Genomic DNA, 20,643 nt, shown 5'->3' with positions numbered 1-20,643 from the left:
GTTGCAACCCGTCAATTCCACATGATTCGGATCCAGAGATCCAGAGACGGGTAGTTCAGTAAGTTTAGTAACTTTAAACGTTGAATAGACGATGTTGGGATGATGTGCAATGCTGTATACCGCGCTGCGATTCTAAACAACGCCTACCACGCACATTATATCGCACAGGCCAAAGTATGAGTTGACAGTCTGAAGCTATGAGTTCTGACGTTATTGATATAGATGAGGAAGATGATTTTATTATAGATCTGAAGCCAAATAGGGCCTGGGAGTCAACAATCTCACTCAAGGAGCTTGACGACTTTTTGCCATTATCTCCTCCGCAGCAACCACAATCACATAGCAGGAATGATGAGCCTGATAGTAATAGTCCACCCAAGATAGTCTACTTAGGTGGCAATGGCTCGAAACGGGCCAAGAAGGGCAAGAAGAAGAAAAATCGTCTTGTCATCACCAGCAATTCTGACAATGAACACGAAAGAAGACAACAACGCCCTGTTATAAAAGATTGGAGCAATGATCATGATCATTACGCTGCTATGGACGACTATATACAGAATGTTACTGCTCTGGACTCGGACTCAGATGTCGAAATTATATCTGTAAAACCAGGAAATTCTTCGTCATCACCCGCTTCCAGAGCATCATATGCTGGTAAACCTAAACCAATAGTCATAAGTGATGACGATGAGTCCGTCGTTGTCGTACGAAACTCAAAACAATCACCACCACCAAAACACAATTCACGATCCAAACGCCATTTGAGACGTGAGCAAGCCGATTTTGTAGATTTGCCACAAGAGCCATTTACTATTCCCGATAATCAACCATATAGTAGTGGTAATGGTATCAAAGGCTTCAAACTCCCTTCAAAAAAGAAAAATGTAGTTGCCAGAGTGTTTGACGACGACGTGTTTAGCTCAGACTCGATATATCTACCATCAGCTCAAGATATAGAACAGGAAAGGATTGATAAGCTTCGTAGGTCGGCATATAGTCGGGTGGGAAACAAGAACGGAACTACAACCCAACCATCGGAACAAACAACGTATAATAATCAGGCACTAAATATTGCAACAAGCCAACCATGGGAATATGTCGCACCACCAACATATAATCAGGTACCAAACATATTCACTGGATACCAAACACAACCATTCGTCGCATCATCACCACCACCGCCAACATCCTATAAAGAAAGAAGAGACGAAAAGAAGAAAAAGTACTCGGAACGTGGCAATCATCGTGACACTCAACCAAATAATACATCAGGCAACACCCGCAGACTAGCTCCTAAATGGGGCGAAACTGTGTTTGAAGATAAAGAAGCACTGAAGGAGACCAATAAAGGCTTCTTGCTGCTTCAAAAAATGGGCTGGAAGGAAGGTGCTACTATAGGTCCAAGTACAGATCGTGATGGAGATACTAATATGAAGGATAGACATGCTGGAGGTAGCAGTGGTGGTAGCAATAGCATGCATCTGAATCAACATGGCTTGATTGACGTGGTTTTCAGGAAGCCTCGTTCTGGGTTGGGATCTTGAGACTGCATTATATGTGCATTCAGTCTTTTGGGTTACCATTACATGTATAAAATGATGAAGGTCTCCTTGAGATTAAGTTATATAGGCAGTCGCAACCTCATTTAGAAAACGATAGGTTCTCAATTGTAAGAAACCAAGCAATCAATAAGATATATGTATTCATAGCATGAACGGTTGAGTGAAGCAAAAATAAGATATTTAAACGTTTTGACTCATCCCTATATTGGAAGTTTGCTATCTAGCAAACTTCAAATGATAGGATAGCTAAAAGTATCAATCTGAAAGTCAGGCGTATCAGTGAGAGGACAGTTTTCTTGTTACAAGAGATGATACAAAACGCAATTACAGCCTTTATGAAGACTTTTCTTCTGCCTTGGCAACCATTTCACACCTAACCGTGTTGATAGTAGAAGTAAACCACTCTGAATGGCGATAATTTCAAGGTCCAAGCTTATCGTTTGGGGAGGGTATATCGTATGTGTATTCCTTTGGGCATAAAAATCAATTGAATCGAAAAGAGCACGAGTCGACAGTAGCTCTTTTTCAACCTCTCACGACCCAATTTCTCGATATCCTTCAAAATGAGATCAGCAGATTTGTTCAAGTTCAGGCACAGCAACACCACGTGCTGGAATGGCAGCATCCGTCAAAGTCCAGTTCCATGAACATTTTAAAGCAGTGGATCTGGAATGACGACAGCTTCTAGCTCGAATCGTGCAGTCGCAGTGAACGTAGATTTGAGCCTAAGCCAAAAGAGGGGTACAATCTTTCAAAATCAAGTACAGACTGTATAACACTCAAAAGGCACTTACAATGCATCTCAAGTATCTGGAAGACGTCTGGCATCTCTTCGGGAGCAATATACTACTCATTTTGACAGAGAAGTTAGTTCGAGTTGGGTACATGATGCTAGTTCGACAAGAAACACTCACCTTGCTACAATGTATAACTCGCAATAAGCAATGAAAAATAGTTAACTCGCCATGGAAACAAACTGAGATAAAGGGTTCATCACTGGTATGGCTTAAAAAGGGAAGTCAGTAAAATGATCAAGTTTGAACGGAAACACCATTTCTCACCTCATCAGTTACAAAATGCCCCATCCCAGGCACCCGAAACATGCTCGGAAGGTGTCTAGTACGTCAGGTGCGATCGGAGCTGATCCATTCAAAGGCTAGACGTTGTTTGGTGGTCACACTATGCGCAAAAAACGAGATAGGAGAGTATTAACATGGCGAACTCGTTCACCAGCCATGGCTTGAACGCATCGAAATAAAGCTTGTCGAGCTTTGATTGTGTGACAGAGCTTGTTTTCATTGCTCAAACTGCCTTTTCAACTAGAGCCTTTCCAAAGACATCTAACCTTCTTACGTCCTGCTGACAGGGCGCGTGTAGTGATGACAGCAGCCTTTCCGAAGACATCTAATCCCTTCTTACGTCCTGCTGACAGGACGCGTCTAGTGATGGTAGCAACAGTCTATTCCACATACGAGGCACTCAAGCGACGTATGTTGGTTCCCATTCTTGCATACCTAATTATAGCAAAAAAAAAGGAATTATAGCAGTCCAGGCATAGTGACATGTCACTTTACTGTTCCCAATCTCCATAATCAGAGCTAGATGATCACCACGCCAGATGTAAAGAGTTCCCAAGCACTCTTTCGGTCTCGTGCATGAGCTCTTGTAAAACTGGAGAGACAACTCAAAAACAAGATGCCATTGCAAATTGTCTCCCCAACTAGCTGTTAAGACTGCTCGTAGTAAATGACACCTCTCCAATTCCGCCGTGCAAAGCAACCATGCAACAGTTTTGTCTGATCAAAGAGTTCGTTAGGCGGTATTAAGTGTATTCTTTTGGGTTTCTGACAAACTACAATTTGGCAGGCGATCTAGAAGCATCGACCTTAGAGTAGAGCATATCAATGAGTGGACGGTATTCCTAGTCAAGAAAGTGAATTGTCAGATCGATGTAAAGACTCTTTCTGTCTTGTAGAAACAACTCTATTCTCACCTTGGCAACAGTTTCCCTCTTAACCTTGTTGGTAGGAGTAAGCAAACCATTCTGAATGGTCATGATTTCAGGTTTCAGGCATATGGCTTTGGGTAACTCGTATCCCATGACTGTAGTTGATTTGGCAAAAATAAAGGATATTGGTATTAGATAACACGCTGCGATAGCGATTCTTCTCTACCAAGCACCCATACCTTTCCTATCACGACCCAATTTCTCAATATCCTTCAAAATGACTTCCATAATCTTGGTGTCTTTGCAGACCTTTTCAAGTTCAGGCGTCACGACGCCAAGAGCTGGAATAGTTACATCTTTTGGAATCAAGCCAAGTTCGATGGCGCGTAGGAGAACTGGTTCTGGTTCTGGAATGACGACCGCTACTAGTTCGGATCGTACAGAGTCACCGTGAACGTAGATTTGAGCCTACGAAAAAAAACGTTAGGTGCACATAGAGAATAGGCTCATAGCAGTGAAGTGGCCCTTACAATGTATGCCGAGTTCTGGAAAATGTTTTCCAACTTTTCTGGAGCAACGTACTAGCAAACACGATAGAAGCGTTAGTGAAGAGAGATAAGACTTGGTTCGACAGAGATCGCTCACCTCTCCTTGCTAAAATGTACCAATCACAATGAAAAATGAAAGTTAGTGAGATCATTTGGCAAAGAGGGGATCTTAAAACTTCTATTTACCGCAAGCTAAAAAACGCGTCTCAATCAGTAAATAATCAAGGGAGAAACAATATGAACTATCCCGCTCTATCTTGAAAAACACAGAAGATACCTTGAAGATATGCTTGGTTCGATCCAGAATACGTAAGCGTCCAAACTCATCGATTTCTAAAACATAAGTTTTTCGGGTGAGAAAAAAAACTTACTTAAAACAAGATAACAGGCCATCATACCTCCAACATCTCCAGTATGCAACCATCCTTCTTTATCAATCAAATCCGCAGTCTTCTTCGCATCCTTGTAGTACCCAGGTGTAGCATTGGGACCTCTGAAACATACTTCACCGCGTGGGTATGGCTAAAAAAGAGTGGAAGACTCACTGAATGATCAAGCTTGAACGGAAACGATCACACCATTTCTCACCTTATCAGTTACAAGATATCCCATCTCAGGCACTGATACAAGCTTATACTCATTGCATACAAGCGGAACACCGACTTTGTAAGCAGCATCAAACTCGAATCTGTACTGCACTGAAATAGCACCTCCAGACTCGGTCTGTCCATACCCTTCTCCGAACGTCATGCTGAAACATGCTCGTAGGGTGTCTAGGACGTCAGGTGCGATGGGAGCTGATCCACTCATAGCCTAGGTGTTATTTGGTGGTAAGAATTTTGCACAAAACACCTGAAGTAGAAAAGAATTTACGTGGCGAACTCGTCCACCCAACAATGGCTTGAAAGCATCAAAGAAGAGCTTGTCGAGTTTTGGGTGTGTCACAGAGCTTGTCTTCTTGGTCCAAGCTGCCTTTTCAGCAACAGCCTTTCGGAAGGCATCTAATCCTTTCTCGCCTCCTGTTGACAGGACGCGTGTAGTGATGGCAGCATACAGTCTGTTCCAGATACGAGGCACTGAAGCGACATATGTTGGTTTCCATGTCTGCATATCTAATTACGACAAAAAATTCAGTACATTTCAGACCAACTAACACGTCACTGTATTTTCCTCACCTTCCATAATCAGAGCCGGATCACCACGTCCAAATGCAACGGGTGCTCCAGATCGCAACACTTCTACGAGAATGAAACGCTCCATAGCGTGTGCATAAGGCAAGTACGACAAGTGGAAATCACTCTGGTAATGTCCACTTCCTTGATACTGAATCGCTCGACCAGTAGCGAGCATGTTTCTGTGCGTGATGATTCCTCCTTTGGGTTGGCCAGTTGTTCCAGAAGCTAAAGTGCGGGTCACGAAAAACGTTAGGACTGCACAACAAAACAACGACGCGAAGTTCCTCGTATCACTCACTGTAACAGAGCGTATACATATCATCATCCCCAGCATACCGAACCGGTCTACGGTGAAGTTTCCCAAGCTGTTCCACCTCCAAGAAGGAAACAAGCTTGACTCCTACGGCTGCAGCTTTCTGAACTAGATCTTTGCCTTCGGTGGTGAAGAGCTCGTCCATGGAGATAATCCACTTCATGTTGGGACATTCGTGAGCTATTGACAGAGCCGATGGGATACGGTCGATAGTGGTAATGAGGCCATGCGAGTCAGAGTGGTTTATGATGTAGGAGACAGATTCAGGACCCTAGTGTTTAAAAGTGTGAGATATTTGAGTATCAGATAGCAAGTAGAGGGCCGTCATACCAGAGAGTCGAATAGAGCAGCAGAAACAAGGCCATAGCATATAGCACCGTGATCAGCAATAAACCATTCAGGTCGATTATTCTACATAACCAACAAACACGAGTTAATCCGTACGTACAGAGCACCAACGCAACACAAACCCCAACGCACTCACAGCAAATATCGAAAAATGCCACTTATCCTCCTCCTTGCCCCCACACAACTCCATCTTCAATTGACAAAGCCCACTCCCAAAATTCAATCTCCTTTCATTAACAGCCCCACGAGTCTGCGCGACATACGGGCCCCACGTAACTTTGCCATTAAGGTCGACCAATTTCTCACGATGGTGCAAGAATGGTTGATCAGGCCCCATCATTTTCAATGCCTCGTCAAAGATTTGTGCAATGGAGTGGATGCCAGCGTCCGTCCAACCGTCAACAAGGTCGGGACACATTGCAGAGCGGTAGGATGCTGTGCTTCCTGGTTTTTCGGTGCCTTTTACGGGTTTTCCGAGAACTCCTTTGGTGTTTTTCATGTGGTCTTGCAGGTCCTTGTCGCTGAACATGCGAAGGCCTGAGGCATAGATTTTCTCCGCTTCTGTTGGCATTGTTTCGGGATCTTTTTAGATGCGGTTTCTCTTTGAACGTTCCAAGCTTCTCTCTTGTGCTGTTCACTCTGAAAAAGTCCACCAGAAATACTCAACGTGACACCAACAGACTAGGTCGCACTTTCTGCAAGACGCGTCAATAATGGGCAAGACGCGACAATAATGGCGATCGCTTGAGACAACAGGCTCAATGTCCGTTTCTGTGCATGATTATTCGAGTTTGAATGATTCAAAGCGTGTTACACGCCTTTGTTCGATTTGATGAATGTTTGAGTTACATGCCCATCAAGTCTTACACCTGTTGAGCATCATAGCATTCCATATCTCGATTGACAGCGACGAGTCCAACTGATGGAGTGAGTGCAATGGAGTGCCAAGGAAACCCGTAGTTATATATTTGATTTGAGCTATATTTGTTCTTAATTTTTCATTTTTATGGGTTATCTAATGTGCTGGGGCAGCAACCTTCTTTTCGTCGGAAGGTGCAGCGGTCCTATAACAAGTAAAGAAATTGTCAGTCAACCACAAAAAGAAGCGCCAGTCAAGACCCAAATATCAAAACCACGACGGCAAACACCACCAACATACATTTTAGGAATCATTCCAAAGTGATGGAAGTCTGGTGGAGAAGGAATACACCATTCAAGAGACACGGCAGCTGGAGTACGGACTTCCTTTTCAGATCCAAACTTGCGCTTTTCGAAGTATGGAGGAGCCAAGGCATCTGCCCAATAGTCGGACGACAGACCGTGACCAGCTTGGTCTTCAGCTGGGAGTGGTGGGTCCAATGCTCGTAGTTTGTCTGGGACATTGGACGTTTGTGGGAAGGCACCACCTTTATATAGCAACGAATAACAGTGAGTGACGGCAACGACTGCGACTAGCGTGTGTCTACTGATAAACACAATAACTTACGGATTTCAACACTTGTAACATCCAACCCAAAGTCTACACTCTTGGCCTTCAAAGCAGCAGTGATCTTGTCAGCGATAGAAGCCTTGTCAGATTCAGCAATTTCACCACTAGCACTCGATACACTGGCTAATTCAGATTCTAGGATTCGTCGGACAACACGGGCAGCGCCTCGTTCAGAGTCCAGTCTGTTGGTTTCAGCATCAACGTAGTAGGCAGACTAGACAAAAGAGGACGTCAAATACCAACGACAATGAATCCAATATCTTAACGATTCCAACATACTCTTTCGTAATCAGTGATTTTGATGGTGACAACAGCATATCCATTGACATCTACACCATCTAGAACCCATTGAACGTTATGAGTCATTTGAACTCCGCCCTATAAACTCAAGGACAACGATGTCTGATTATTCACCTTTGGTTCGAACAGGTGGAGTAACAATCCCCATAACAACCGAATGCGCATTCTTGATAGCCTTAATCTTGTCGGTAACAGGTAGCATGAAGTTCCATCCAGTTGTAGCAATCCTTGAAAAGCTAGAGCCACGTTCAATGACCCACACTTCGCCATATGGTACATACATGAATCCCTTGTAAAAATTCAAAAATTAGTTAACATGCTAGATATGACAATGGCCCCCCCAAAAAAGGGCCAATGTATGTGAGACACAATACCAAGAATCCGGCCTCCTGCTTGCGCTCCAGGAATGCATTACTAGTAGTCCAAAAGTCCCATCGCTTTTCCACGGGAGTCAGCTCTCGCACTTGCTCGACTGGGACACCCTTGTCGAATTGAGTGATTCCAAGATGGGTGTAGGGCACTGCAAGGGTATGGGAACGACGAGCTACCGATTGACGGAGTATAGAAGATTGCTAGATATAAAATATCATTAATTTTCTTCTTCTTCATTATGCTCTTATTTAGTAAGCTCCGTGTCTATTGGTCCCTTCCAAACTTTGCCGAAAAATGTTGTTGCACCTCCTTTTGGCAACCTCATCCCATATACGTCTTGACGTAATCGACTGCATCATTGATAGCATTCCAAGTTGAATAATCTTCTCTTCCAGTTCTATCACTCGTTTACGGCATCACAGAGCATCCATTGACGAAACTTGACATGTAAAGCAAAAAATGCAAAAACGTAGAACATGGCCAACAGATACAGGTTAGCAAGAGAAGATGTAATTCATACCTGGGAAGCAACAGCTCTGCCAGCTACCTTGGCTACTTGATACACAGTACGAACACTCGCCATCTTTTTAGATGTCTTTGTATGAGGGAGAGAAAGGATGCACATGGAAACACAAGATGACTCGATTTCAAAAACGCGACGCAGACAGAGCCGAGAAAGAGGAATAAACGATATACATGATGATTATTCTGCCTACCAAGAACATATCCAAAGAAATATACCACTTTGAACGTGTTTTGCAAACCAAGTATCGCACAGTAACGCGGAAACATCCAATTATACAGAGATAAATCCAGCATTCTTTTATATAAGCCTTGGTTTCTCGAAATACATGATATTTTTGGAAGAGTTGTGGTAGTAGAGAGAGTATATTGTGCACTTATGCAGAGGTGCCTTCAGTGCCTCTTGCAATGGTAGCTGCAGGATCAGCCAAGGTCCTGCCTGATGGAACAGGTTCAGTTCGTTCTGGCAAGAGGTAACTGATATCGTCCCATGGATGACGGTACAAGCCTGAAAAGAAGAAGGTTTGAGTTAATTGATAAAAGTTGATAACAAAAACAAGGTGCGGTTTTGCCAGTGGATGGTTTCAAGCCAACATACCTTGCTTCAACCTCTTTTGATCTATGTAGTGTCCAATGAATCCAATGGAACGACCAAGGACGAAGAGACCATTCAGAGTACCAATCTTTAAGAAGAACAGTTTGTAAGGACGAGATTCATGATGTAAAAAGGTTCCTTGTAATGATACATACCTTGATATACTCGTCAGCCTCTTCCATCGAGAAAGCACCACACCCACGCAACAAATCCACAAACGCGACACCAACAGCACCATCCACATTCAAAATCAAATTATCCTTTTTACTGGTAGTGATCTTTTCAACTTCTAGTGCATAGTCAAAGATAGCATGGGATGGGAAGTTCTTGTATACAAACTCCTTGACGATTTCAACTCGGAGATCGGGGTTTGTTCGAGACTTGATTTTGTGACCGATACCAAGGATCAGCTTGTTGGATTTTCGCATAGAGGATACGAATTCGGAGGGTGACATTCCTTTATCGTATGCTTCGGAAAAGGTTTGGGCGGCACCGTCGAGGGCGCCTCCGAATCGTTCACCGATTGTCAAGAGACCTGCGACGAGGGAGGAGATCAAGTCCTTTCCGGCACGGGCAGTGACGATAGTGTTGTGAGCTAACAGAGAGAAGAGGGACAAAATTGAGTAAGCGTTAAAGAATGATCGTCGAGAACAAGAATAAAAAAATAACGATGTTCAAGGGGACCAAAAAAAACTTATTGCATTTGATGCTCACCTCCAGAGACAGCTGGTCCATGATCGGCAGTAAGCATAAGCACCATCTCAATAAACTTGCTGGCGGATACAGGCAGACGACGTCTAAACCACAAGAGCGACAAGACACCTCCTACACCAACATCTTCCTTGAATACTTCAGATATACGCATACCAGCATACAACAATTCCTGTCCACGGTCATCTACTATAGTTGAGATAAACGATGCAGGCTTTCGGATAAGACCCAACTCTTGTGCCCAAGAGTAATCGATAGGGATCTTTGGTGGTTCGGGCTCCTTGCCTACTTTGATGACCCCCTTACCAACCATATCAGCATATACAGAGTGTAGGATGTTTGGCATATCTTCGAATGTATCGGGTACGTGTACACCAGCAGCTCGGAGAGCAGCATTCTTGGCGTCGGCGGTTTCCAAATCCGAGTTGGCAAACGAACCAGCATGTCCGAATTGTACATCCGTCTTGAACATTTTGGCACATGTTCCAATACACCATGCTACTAGAGGTTTGGTAATACGACCTTCTCGGATGGCTTTGGCGATTTCGTATTCTTCTACACCACCAACTTCACCCAACAGCAGCAAGATCTTGGCCTTTGGATCAGCCTGATATCGCAACATATGGTCGATAAATGTCGAGCCTGGGTATCGATCACCACCAATAGCAACACCTTCATATACACCATCCGTGGAGCGAGCAATGATATTATTAAGCTCGTTAGACATACCACCAGACTTTGATACATAGGCGACAGATCCACGACGGTAGAGCTTGGAGGAGACAATGTTGTCCATCATACCACCAGTGTTTCCAATCTTGAAACATCCTGGTTTGATACCACCGACTGTTGCTGGACCGATAATCAAGATTCCTTTGGCCTTGGCTTCCCATAAGAGTTGACGAGCTCGTCTTTCTGGGACACCTTCAGCGATGATGGCAATGGTTTTGATTTGGGGGTATTGCATCAACTCGCGAGTTGATTCGTAGACACTAGAGAAAGATGTGATATATTCCTTAGACTGGAAACGTCTTTGGAAAGAAAATCGCAAAAGAGACGCTATCAACGTGGAGTTGTACATACCTTCGGTGAGAAGCAAAGTTGACAACTACAGAGACATCAGGGAATTTGGCACAAGCTTCTTCAACAGCGGTATGCACAGGAATCAAAGTCTCCTTGGTACCCCAATAAAACTTTTGTACATGATGACCACCGAATGGATAAATCATACAAGCGACACTGGGTTCAGACCTCTTACACATAAAGTCAAAGTCCAGCATACCCTGTACAGCTCGAGGTTGCATACCGTATATAAACGATCGAGTCTTTTCGGTGAAGGGACTATACCATGGAGCGGCAGCACCAGCATCAGTTGAGCCGTTTGATTGTGGTAGTTCTTCGGTATGGCCGTTGCCTTGAGGAGTAGGCAATACAGGACCAGCAGCAGGTCGTGGCATAGATGCAGCCAAGAGTCCGTTGGCTTCAGGTTCGTGCTGTTCACCAGTGGCAGACATGCCAACTTTGGAACCCTTGAGCGCCAGTGGCACGATACCAGAGACATGCATATCAGGACCAAATACTTGCATATCAAGGCCCAAGTCTTCACCTACAGATCTAATTATACGAAGACCTTCCTGGTAGTTGGGACCAGCACGACGGACAAATATCTTTACTTTATGTGTCAGCAATGGTTTGGCGAATTCTCGCAAGGCCCTAACTACACCCTTGAATGTCGATGCGACGTTGGTGAAATTGGCAATACCACCCCCAATAAACAGGAATTTGCCTTCTGGGTGAGGAGCCCCGCGAGTCATCAAGTCCAAGATGGTTTTGGCATATTCGTATGTTTGGGCTTCAGATGGAGCGCCAGAGTATTCACCATAGTTAGCGATTTCATCGGCCCATCCCAAGTTGGCAATAGCATCTGCATATACGACGGAAGCACCACCACCAGCAACCATAGTCCAGACACGTCCGCTAGCATTAAGGACGGTCAGTTTCAAGGATGCTCCAGTCTTGGCATCCAAATCAGCGATATAGGCTTCTTCCTTGGTCAAGTCACGACCAAATGGAGCAGGGAAGTCAATGGTTGGACCCCATTGACCAGCTGTAGGGTATCCAGATACGAGACCTTGTGACCATTTCTTGCCACATTCAAAATCGGCTGTTTGATCTAGTTTGGCAGCCAAGTCGAGATAGTATATTTGGGTCTTTCCAGTAGCGTCTTCAAGGACAACCAGAGGGTTGATTTCGAGATAGGTGAATTGGAGTTCGGCATATACTGCATATAGACGGGTGATGAATTCCACCAAGGCTGGAGTTTTGGTTGATGATACACCCTCTAATATAGAAATGGAAATGGGTTGAATTAATATTTGATTTGAATTATGAAATTGAAAGTGTTGAAGAATGGCAAAAAAACACATCATCAGCTACTACTATAACGCTCACCAGACAATAAGGTACGAGCGATTTCATCACTGCTTGGGAACGGTTTGTTGACTTCGACCAAGAGCTTCTTGGCTTTAGCATCGACGTCACCAACGTCAACACCACCTTCGTGAGTAAAGTAAATCCAGTCACCTTCACGGACAGATTGGATACAAATGTAGTATTCCGAGTCTTGAGGATGTGGGCATAGAGGTTCTACCAAGAAGGTATGTAGAGTACCAGCAGTTCTTTCAATCTATTGGTGAAGAAAGGTATGTGTTAATGCTTGATGAACGCAAAAAAGGAAAGATGGAGGACATTCATGACTTTGACGCTAGTCAAATTTTCCCACCAACAATTACAACACCCTTAACATTACCTTGAATTCTCTCCCAGCACGAGCACGAATCCACTCCTTAACCGCATTCCATTCCAAATTGATACCCAGCAAACCAGCCTTTCCACGACGCTTGATGAGCTGATCAGGCTTGCACACCAATTTAGTATCACGTAGCCATGGGTTTCGGACTTCAGCTTCACCGAAAGCCTGATCGACATGATTCAAGAATCGATCCATTCTGACTTGTACGGCTTCGGGAGACTTGTCTTCACCTGCGAGGATGGACGTGTCAAATGGCAAGTGGACCATGCGAGATGCGGGCAAGAATGCTGGTGGAGCAGCATCTTTGGATGGTTGGTCTGGATGTGAGAGGAGTGGGAGCCAGTGGGCCAAGAGGAGCTTGCCGTCAAATTCGTGAATGGGTTTGGCGGACATTGTTTGGTTGGTACGTTATGAGGGGTGTCTATATTGATGGGATGAATAAATTTGAGAAATGTGTACGTTGGGATGTTGACTGGAGATAAAAGTAGTAAGAGGTTTGGGGTTTCATATTAATCGTCGGGGTCTTTCATCAAAATAGAGGTTTGGATGTTTGATGACCGCGTTGACATTTGAGCCAACATGCAGTATTACAACCAAGATCCAACATGAAAATACAATCAAAATTCTCATTTCCTCCTCTTTCACAATCTTCAATTCACCATCAAACTTGAAGACAGAGCACGTTATGGTGCCAGTTTGCCAAAGTGGGACAAGCTTCATTCGACCAGAATATATTACTGGTCGCTTGCTAATTCCATCATTTTACGTACCGTATTAAGATATAAAATGCTGTCTCTTCTTGTCCTTATCAAAGAGATGTGACGTCAAAAAGAAACTGTGGGTGAGTAAGTTGTAAAAGTTAGCTTTTGAATGAATTTGAGATTTGGTCGTTTTTCAATGAATCAAACATGAGACGGGGAGCGAATCAAGCAAGATTTACTTACAATATGTGGCTCTATATGTGATAATTTACTAGTTCTACAAAGGGGTGTGTGCGAACAAAATTACAGCTTGCGTTTTTGAGCTAGTAGCAAATTTTAACAGCCGTCGCTTATGGCTCATTATCATTGGTTCGTCTAAATTATAGTCGAATTTCCTTCAAGGACAGAAACAAGTTGATCAAGGCAGCCTAGTAGACAACAGCGCGTAAGATACGGGTCTCATATGCACCATCTTCAAAAAACCATCATCCATCAAACACGTCAAAGTCATGTCAAAATGTTGAAAAACAGCACTCACCAAGTACAAGTGGTATTCCTTCCTTGTATGAATTCAAAATCTCTGGAGGAGCATTGAGTTCCCAAACACAAAGCTGTTTTTGGTAAACTGTGTAAGTGAAAATCATCAACTTGACCAACCCAAGTCGTACCTTTTCAAGAGAAGGAGCAGCCTCACCAAGAACATATCTCATAGCCAAATACACACAAGCAAAAGCAACAACATCAGATGGATATGTCGTGATGAGTTTTGCATTTGTGCAAGCATCTGCACAGTGTGTAAATGCCCACTTGACAATGTTGTAGTGTGTTTCATGTATTGATCTGTTGATTGGTGCTAAGAAAACAACGAACGTTAAAAAAACGGGGAGGGTATGAAATGGCTGGTAGCCTATACCTCCGTTGAGTGTGCCCAATAGCAGCATGTTTGTCTTTTGTACAATGAAGCGCATAGGATGATCATCAGGACGAAAGTCAAAGTTCAAAACACGTCCGATAACGTATTCTCCTGCGACTATTTCGGCTTTGAGGTTTGTTAACTCCTGTTTGAATATATGGTGTGAGTTTGGGTTATTCTTCCTTCTCAAATAGGTCGTTACCTCGCTGTTGGGATCTAGAGTAGGTGCATCATCTCCTTTCATAACACTATAATAGAATATGAAATCAGCCTTGGGTTGGACTTTGTGGCAAAGTAGTGAAGACGCATACTTGTAACCAACGTTGACGACGTCACGACAAGTCACGTCTGGAGTGTCTGACGTCTGGCATGTAATCCATAAGCATGCGAGTGCACAGTACTATCATAAATCCAAGAACGTGATTTAGGGTTTGGTGACGAGAGAGTGAAATAGTAACATATTGAACCACACCTTCTCATCCATAAAAAGAGTCTCCATCTTTGGTATGGCCTCCCGTACACGATGAAACAAAATCAATGCAGAGCAAATAGTCCATACTCCCCTAACATCAAATAACATGGATCAGCCCGAATTTGCATTCTTTACCAACAGATTAATGGCCAACTTACATTGGGAGTTTGCTTGTACATTTAATTAAGAATAGGATTGGATCATTATCATTTACAGGAGGTAAATTCTGAGCTGGATACGGCGATTGTGGTTGCGGTGGGAGTTGTTCGATGGGAGGAGGAGGAGGTTGCGTGAATTGCTGTTGGGGATGTTGTGGATTTTCCCATTGAGGTGCCCAGTGTCCTGGCTCTTGGAATGTAGTGTTGTTGTAATATGGTGCTGGCTGTGAGGATCGCCAGTTGCTGGATTGCATCGTCCTGACGAAAAAAAGCTGGCAAAGGTGATTGTGTTTTGTGCTCACTACGAAAGTGAGGGTTGGAGCTTTTGCCGATGACTACGCCGCAAATGGATCGCTATAAAGACTTGATTCCTAGGCTTGAAATTAGTTAGTTGATACCTTTATATAACAAGAATGTGGGGCGCATGCGTGGGAACAGGTGGACCAAAATATTTTCAATGGTAGACCATTTCTAAATAGAAAATAGAAAATGATTATTACTCATGTCAATCGTTCAGTAATGATGAGTTTCAAGCCCATTGACTCGCTGCATCAGCTGGATCTAGAGGACGCTGTTGATACAGGACGCAGTCCAAGACACGCGAGGCACCAAAACACGACATTGCGACGTGTTGGACGGCGAATACAAGCCATCATTACTCTGTATACGCGTAAATGCACATTCTGCCGTTGTTTCTCGTGTGTCTCCCAACGTCTTTTTGAGGAAGCAGTGGCAAAAGTTACCTCAATCCTGACATCAACCCCAACAGATTTCAGCAGGAGAGGGACTTCCGATACTCAAAAACCAGGTCACCTGCTATGATATGTTACCTTCAATCTGATTCACCCCTTGTATCTGCTTGAAACGTTGCAAGAAATTCCCATTTTCAGTTTTTATCACATGTTTCTGAAACTGGATTGCTAAACAGGTTGTTGGCGTATAATACGTCCACTTGTGTCCTTTATACCAAGACAGTCAAATTCCTGGATGGCTCTTCCCTGCTGCTTGATGTTCCCTTGGACTTGCTTTCCAACGACATCAACCAGTTGCGGCTTTTCTGCATTCAAAGGGAGTCATGGCCTCTCATTGCCAGAACCCTTACTGACTCTTTACTCTCCTAGGCTCATAACTCAACCACTGTTCAATTGGCCATGATAAACCTCAAGACCCATTCAGCGCTCCGAACCTAATCACAAGAGCATGATGTTTTGTGGGGTTGGCTGGCGCGCTGTTCGAGTGTTTATACCACGACAACGACAATGCGTGGTTTGCTGCCCAAAGCAAGAGGGTTGTGTCGAGGGTTATCTCATGAAGGACACGAGGACACGCACTTCGCCAGGGATGGGCACTGGGAAGCGCGTCAGATGCCATGGTACCGATGCCCTGATCCCAACAATCCTCGTAGTAGACACTACCTCTAACCCCATTCGAAATCAACCATCCACAGTAAAACGAATCTAATAATATAACAACAGAGGTTTTTTTCATTCATAATTTACAACACGGTACCATTAAGCAATGCATCAATTGCTCGTTGCTCATCATTCTTTTCCTTTTTCAAAGCCTTTGCGACCTGTATCCTGTCAAATCCCATAGACAGTATTCTCGCATGAATAGCTGCATCCACACCAACCATCACGTCGTCTTCAATAATAGGTTGTCCAAATGACGGTGCAGTTGACGATGCGTATTGTATGGCCCATTGGCGTGCAACAGCGTCAAACATCTTGCGGTCGGTTTTGTATTGGGCTGCTACGACCTGTGGGTGAACGGGAGGAGTGACTGTCTTAGTATTTCAGTGTTGTCGTGCCTTTTGCCTGTCTAAAAATGTCTTACCGCATCTTGAGGATCATCGGGAGCTGCATCGCAGAGGAGAGATTGTAATGAGATGAGAGCGGTTTTGAGTGTTATTACTGGAGACCACGAGTCTTTCAGAATGTCGAGGCATATAGCTAAAAGATGTCAACAAAAAATGGATTAAGAGCTGCAGTAATCCATCACAGGTAATCAAAGATGCAGAGACATACCTCCTGTTTGAGAACTTATGTTTGGGTGATATATCTAAAACGACCGAAGCAATTAAAAAGAGCAGTTCCGGAGCCGTCCAAAATTGCGAGCAAAATTCGAACCTTGGTGTCGAACTTCATCTAAGCAAAAAACAAAAGACGCCGATCAATCGTCCAGTCACAGATCATCACAACTGACAAAGCGCAACACAATACCTTTGGTGGCTTATACGGGTAGTCCGGTGGCAGTTTTATATCAACACAATATTGTCCACCCTTTTTAAGATTGATATGGAAGTATTAGGTCAAGCCTTTGGAGCAAAGGACTGTTTTTTTTCGTGTCCAAGAATCCCTCGCATCTGAAAATTGAAATAGAGGCAATGAAGAAGGCCTTGCCTCATATGGAGTTCCAGAAGGTCCAGTAAAATATCCCTTCAAATGCGCTGTACAGCAACAGTGTGTGAGTAGAAAGCTATGGCAGGGCATTTGCATTCAAACCACAATAGCGACAGGAGAAAGGCGCTCACTAAGATCATCACCGACTGGATTCACTGTAATTGAATCATGGAGAAAAGATAATTAATCTCTGATGAATGGTGATCTGTAATGCCTCCAACAAATCCCCACCTGTTATTCCACTAGCTTTATCATCTTTGGTTTGCCTAATGAGACGATGCGAGCGTAGAAGTGAGTATAGGAGTGTGGATAGACGTATGAAATTTGGTTTGCCGTGATAAAACCAAATGTCGCCGAAATTTCAAAAATGAGCTTTTTGAGCAAGCATGCATGCAGGCGACAGGAGAACAAGGAGAGAGAAAGAAATGACGATATCTGCATACCTGATTTCTCTCTCCACTCTCTTCACATCTGGAGACATTGACCTTGTGCGGGGCAAGTTGGGTTTGAACTTTTGCTGAAAGCCCGGCACAGCCAAAACATGGTCTAGAACCTTGTTAATGTGACGCGTATTGTATTAGACAAACTACAAGAGGCTTTGGAGACTTGTAGTAAACGCGTATTTATGTAGGATATATAAATTGAATGCAATGCAAATACGAATCAGCTCTTTACAAGTCACTACTTAGGTATGCACTCATCGATTATTGCAACGATACAACTCACGTATCCAGCGAATAATCACGTAACTGATGAATTCCATCAATCAAGAAGCCATCTTGATCTTCAGCAACCTGTATAAATTTACTTTTTCGAGATGAGGACAAGACAGACAGTCCGGACGAGTCAGAGTCAGAATCTGACTCAAACGACGTGTTTATACCATTTACACCGAATACACCTTCATCACCATTCGCATTATCTGGTTTGTTTGATGTTGTTGTGCCAGGCTGCTGTTGAAGAGAGCTTCCACTGCCACTGGCTGCAGCGTTGTTGATGGATGTTGAGAAGACTGAGGATACATTTGCCGGTACACCATGATGCAGCCCATTCAGACTACCAATGGCATTAGGAAGAGAATGAGGAGTTCCGAATGGGTGTTGCTCTACATGACTCGCCAATCGCCCAGCTGTATATTCTACTTTGTCTCTTCGTGCTTTTCGAGCCAGCTTTGACGAAGTGTTGCTACCTGTATTGCTACCTTGTCGAGAGCGAGCGACGAGAAGAGGTGACCTGCAGGTGGAATGGAAATAAATAAGAAACAAAAACAAAAAAACCTGCCGCTTGGCAACAAAGTACCTTAGCTCCGGTGCAGCAGGCATATGACTTCTAGCAGCAGTCTTTGTCAAGATGCGATTGGCTTCTTCCATGATTCGGTTTGGTTCTTTGGATTGCTGTCTACCATTGCGCTGAGCAGCATCTCTCAATAATGGTTCTCGTTCTTCATCGTCACCAGACATCCTAGGAGTCAAAAGCCCAAACAGACTCGGCGTTCGAGAATCCAAGAGGGCAGCGGCACTACTAGTCCTACTTTTGACTTCTCGATGCGTCCTGCGCACCTTCTGACCAGTCTCGACATTTATAAATATATCAGTCTCGTCAATAATTTCTGTGCCAATCAATTCCTCAATGACATCTTCCAGAGTCACTATTCCTAGAGTTTTATACCTCCTCATACCACCAGGAGTTTGTGGCGAGCCAGCGGCAGTGAGTGGTGATGCAGTTTCAATCACCAGACCGGCGTGGATACCAGCAGCAGTATCCACTTCGTCAACTACAACAGCCATATGCGAACCACCAGCTTGAAAGACATGGAGTATTTCAAATAGTGGTGTATCGACTCTGACTCTGGGCAATCTCCTTATTTTTATCCCAGCCACGGGCACAGATTCTGCTGGATCATACAGGACTAACTGTTTGACTAGGACTACTCCAACTACGTTCTGACGTTCTCCATTAAATACAGGAACTCTGGAGTGTCCTGCTTGTATCAACTAGCAGATAAAGTCGAGCTGAGGATGTATTATTTTGCGCGATCATATAGCAATGACTTACACTTTTCATGGTATCTCGATCCAGCTTAGCTTCCAACGGCAACATATACACATGCTCTAGCGTCGTCATTACATTCGTAACTGATTTGTCGCGAAGTTCCAACACGGCTTTAACTATAGATACTTCATCTTGATTTAACGGGCCTTCCTGATCTTCTCCGTGCATAGCCACCAATTCCTTCAGCTCTGCTCTACGGTAGGTAAACCCGTGCTTGCTACCCAGAATCCAATCCAAAAGTTTTGCAATAGGGTACGCGAGAATCCACATTAGAACTATGAGCACTCTAACTGGGTATGCAAAGAAGGCTCCAATAGCTAGAGAATAACGAGTACAAACAGCCTGCGGTATGATTCTGTTGCAACAAAAAAAAAGATTGTTACGAACATCTAATTTGCAAAATCACATTGATTTGACTCACTCTCCAAACACGACAATGAGGAAGGTAGAAATCAGTACAGCTTGATATCCATCCCAGTCTACATAATGAAACAATACGGGCAGGGTTTCGTTTACAATAGTATTGGATAGTAAGAGTGTGACCAGTAGTAAGTGAGCGTTATTACGAATAGGTTCAATTCGAGCAACCCATCTCTTTTGAGTTTCGGTGCCTGATCGCCGCAATATGGCGAGATTAGTGGAATCTAGAGACATCAACCCAATTGTGAGGCCGCTAAAGATTCCTCCTAAAAGGACCAGTATCCCGATGACGACGAGGACAATATAGTATTCCTCATCGGTAATGGGTTCTACGATGACAGGCGGCTTTTTACGAAGTGATACGAGTGCATTGTCGGATTGGTACGCCAGTTTCACTCCTTGATTTACAAACGTGTGGACGAGGAATGCAATTGAAAGCAGAATAAGAGTAGTCAAGCAAAGACTCCTCCAGTTCTCTCTCATTTCAAGTGGATCCGAGCAAGGACGAGTTTGAGCTCTCTCCGCCAAGAACGGGGGTTTTCAAAGATTGTTCAAATCCTTGGTGAGGAAAAAATTAATGGGAGTTGAGACACGTAACGTCGCGGTGGGAACGCCCATTCACCAAACCTTACGCAATTCTTGAACTGTTCCAATTTGATCTCTTCGCTGTATACATGTTGCAAAACCTGCTTGATCAGCACAGTTGACATGTGTCGAAACCAGCACACCCGAGTGACGTTGTCAATTTCTAATGAAATCCTAGATTCAATGTGAAATCCATTAACAGAATGCAATTTTACAATGATCGATGAATTGTTTTCTTGTTTTTA

At 43.8% G+C, this 20,643-nt stretch overlaps 4 protein-coding genes across 4 annotated transcripts; all 4 read right to left on the bottom strand.

Annotated features, from left to right (window-relative positions):
* Positions 1-3,414: 3,414 nt before the first annotated feature.
* SmJEL517_g04949 (uncharacterized protein) lies at positions 3,415-6,465 on the bottom strand (the record flags this gene model as incomplete). Its single annotated transcript, XM_031170877.1, has 14 exons — positions 3,415-3,483; positions 3,556-3,665; positions 3,750-3,978; positions 4,041-4,091; positions 4,156-4,164; positions 4,245-4,250; positions 4,336-4,391; positions 4,457-4,580; positions 4,647-4,871; positions 4,932-5,170; positions 5,234-5,458; positions 5,532-5,817; positions 5,877-5,957; positions 6,031-6,465. 14 exons carry the CDS (start codon positions 6,463-6,465, stop codon positions 3,415-3,417), a joined length of 2,145 nt encoding a protein of 714 aa, XP_031023149.1.
* A 444-nt stretch (positions 6,466-6,909) lies between these two features.
* Positions 6,910-8,638, bottom strand: SmJEL517_g04948 (uncharacterized protein; the record flags this gene model as incomplete). Its single annotated transcript, XM_031170876.1, has 7 exons — positions 6,910-6,958; positions 7,054-7,300; positions 7,381-7,597; positions 7,663-7,721; positions 7,798-7,972; positions 8,058-8,255; positions 8,576-8,638. 7 exons carry the CDS (start codon positions 8,636-8,638, stop codon positions 6,910-6,912), a joined length of 1,008 nt encoding a protein of 335 aa, XP_031023148.1.
* A 316-nt stretch (positions 8,639-8,954) lies between these two features.
* SmJEL517_g04947 (uncharacterized protein) lies at positions 8,955-13,088 on the bottom strand (the record flags this gene model as incomplete). Its single annotated transcript, XM_031170875.1, has 7 exons — positions 8,955-9,085; positions 9,176-9,260; positions 9,328-9,767; positions 9,887-10,875; positions 10,967-12,224; positions 12,335-12,569; positions 12,693-13,088. 7 exons carry the CDS (start codon positions 13,086-13,088, stop codon positions 8,955-8,957), a joined length of 3,534 nt encoding a protein of 1,177 aa, XP_031023151.1.
* Positions 13,089-16,434: 3,346 nt separating this feature from the next.
* Positions 16,435-20,296, bottom strand: SmJEL517_g04946 (uncharacterized protein; the record flags this gene model as incomplete). Its single annotated transcript, XM_031170874.1, has 11 exons — positions 16,435-16,698; positions 16,776-16,891; positions 16,967-17,000; positions 17,069-17,086; positions 17,162-17,221; positions 17,444-17,496; positions 17,573-17,607; positions 18,068-18,574; positions 18,641-19,335; positions 19,397-19,748; positions 19,815-20,296. The coding sequence occupies 11 exons, from the start codon at positions 20,294-20,296 to the stop codon at positions 16,435-16,437; spliced, it is 2,616 nt and encodes an 871-aa protein (XP_031023150.1).
* Positions 20,297-20,643: the final 347 nt, after the last annotated feature.

The sequence above is a fragment of the Synchytrium microbalum genome, assembly GCF_006535985.1.
Source record: "Synchytrium microbalum strain JEL517 chromosome Unknown SmJEL517_scf0039, whole genome shotgun sequence".
NCBI lineage: Eukaryota > Fungi > Chytridiomycota > Chytridiomycetes > Synchytriales > Synchytriaceae > Synchytrium > Synchytrium microbalum.
Note: the sequence above shows the minus strand (reverse complement) of the source record. Positions and strands in the feature narration are given on the sequence as shown.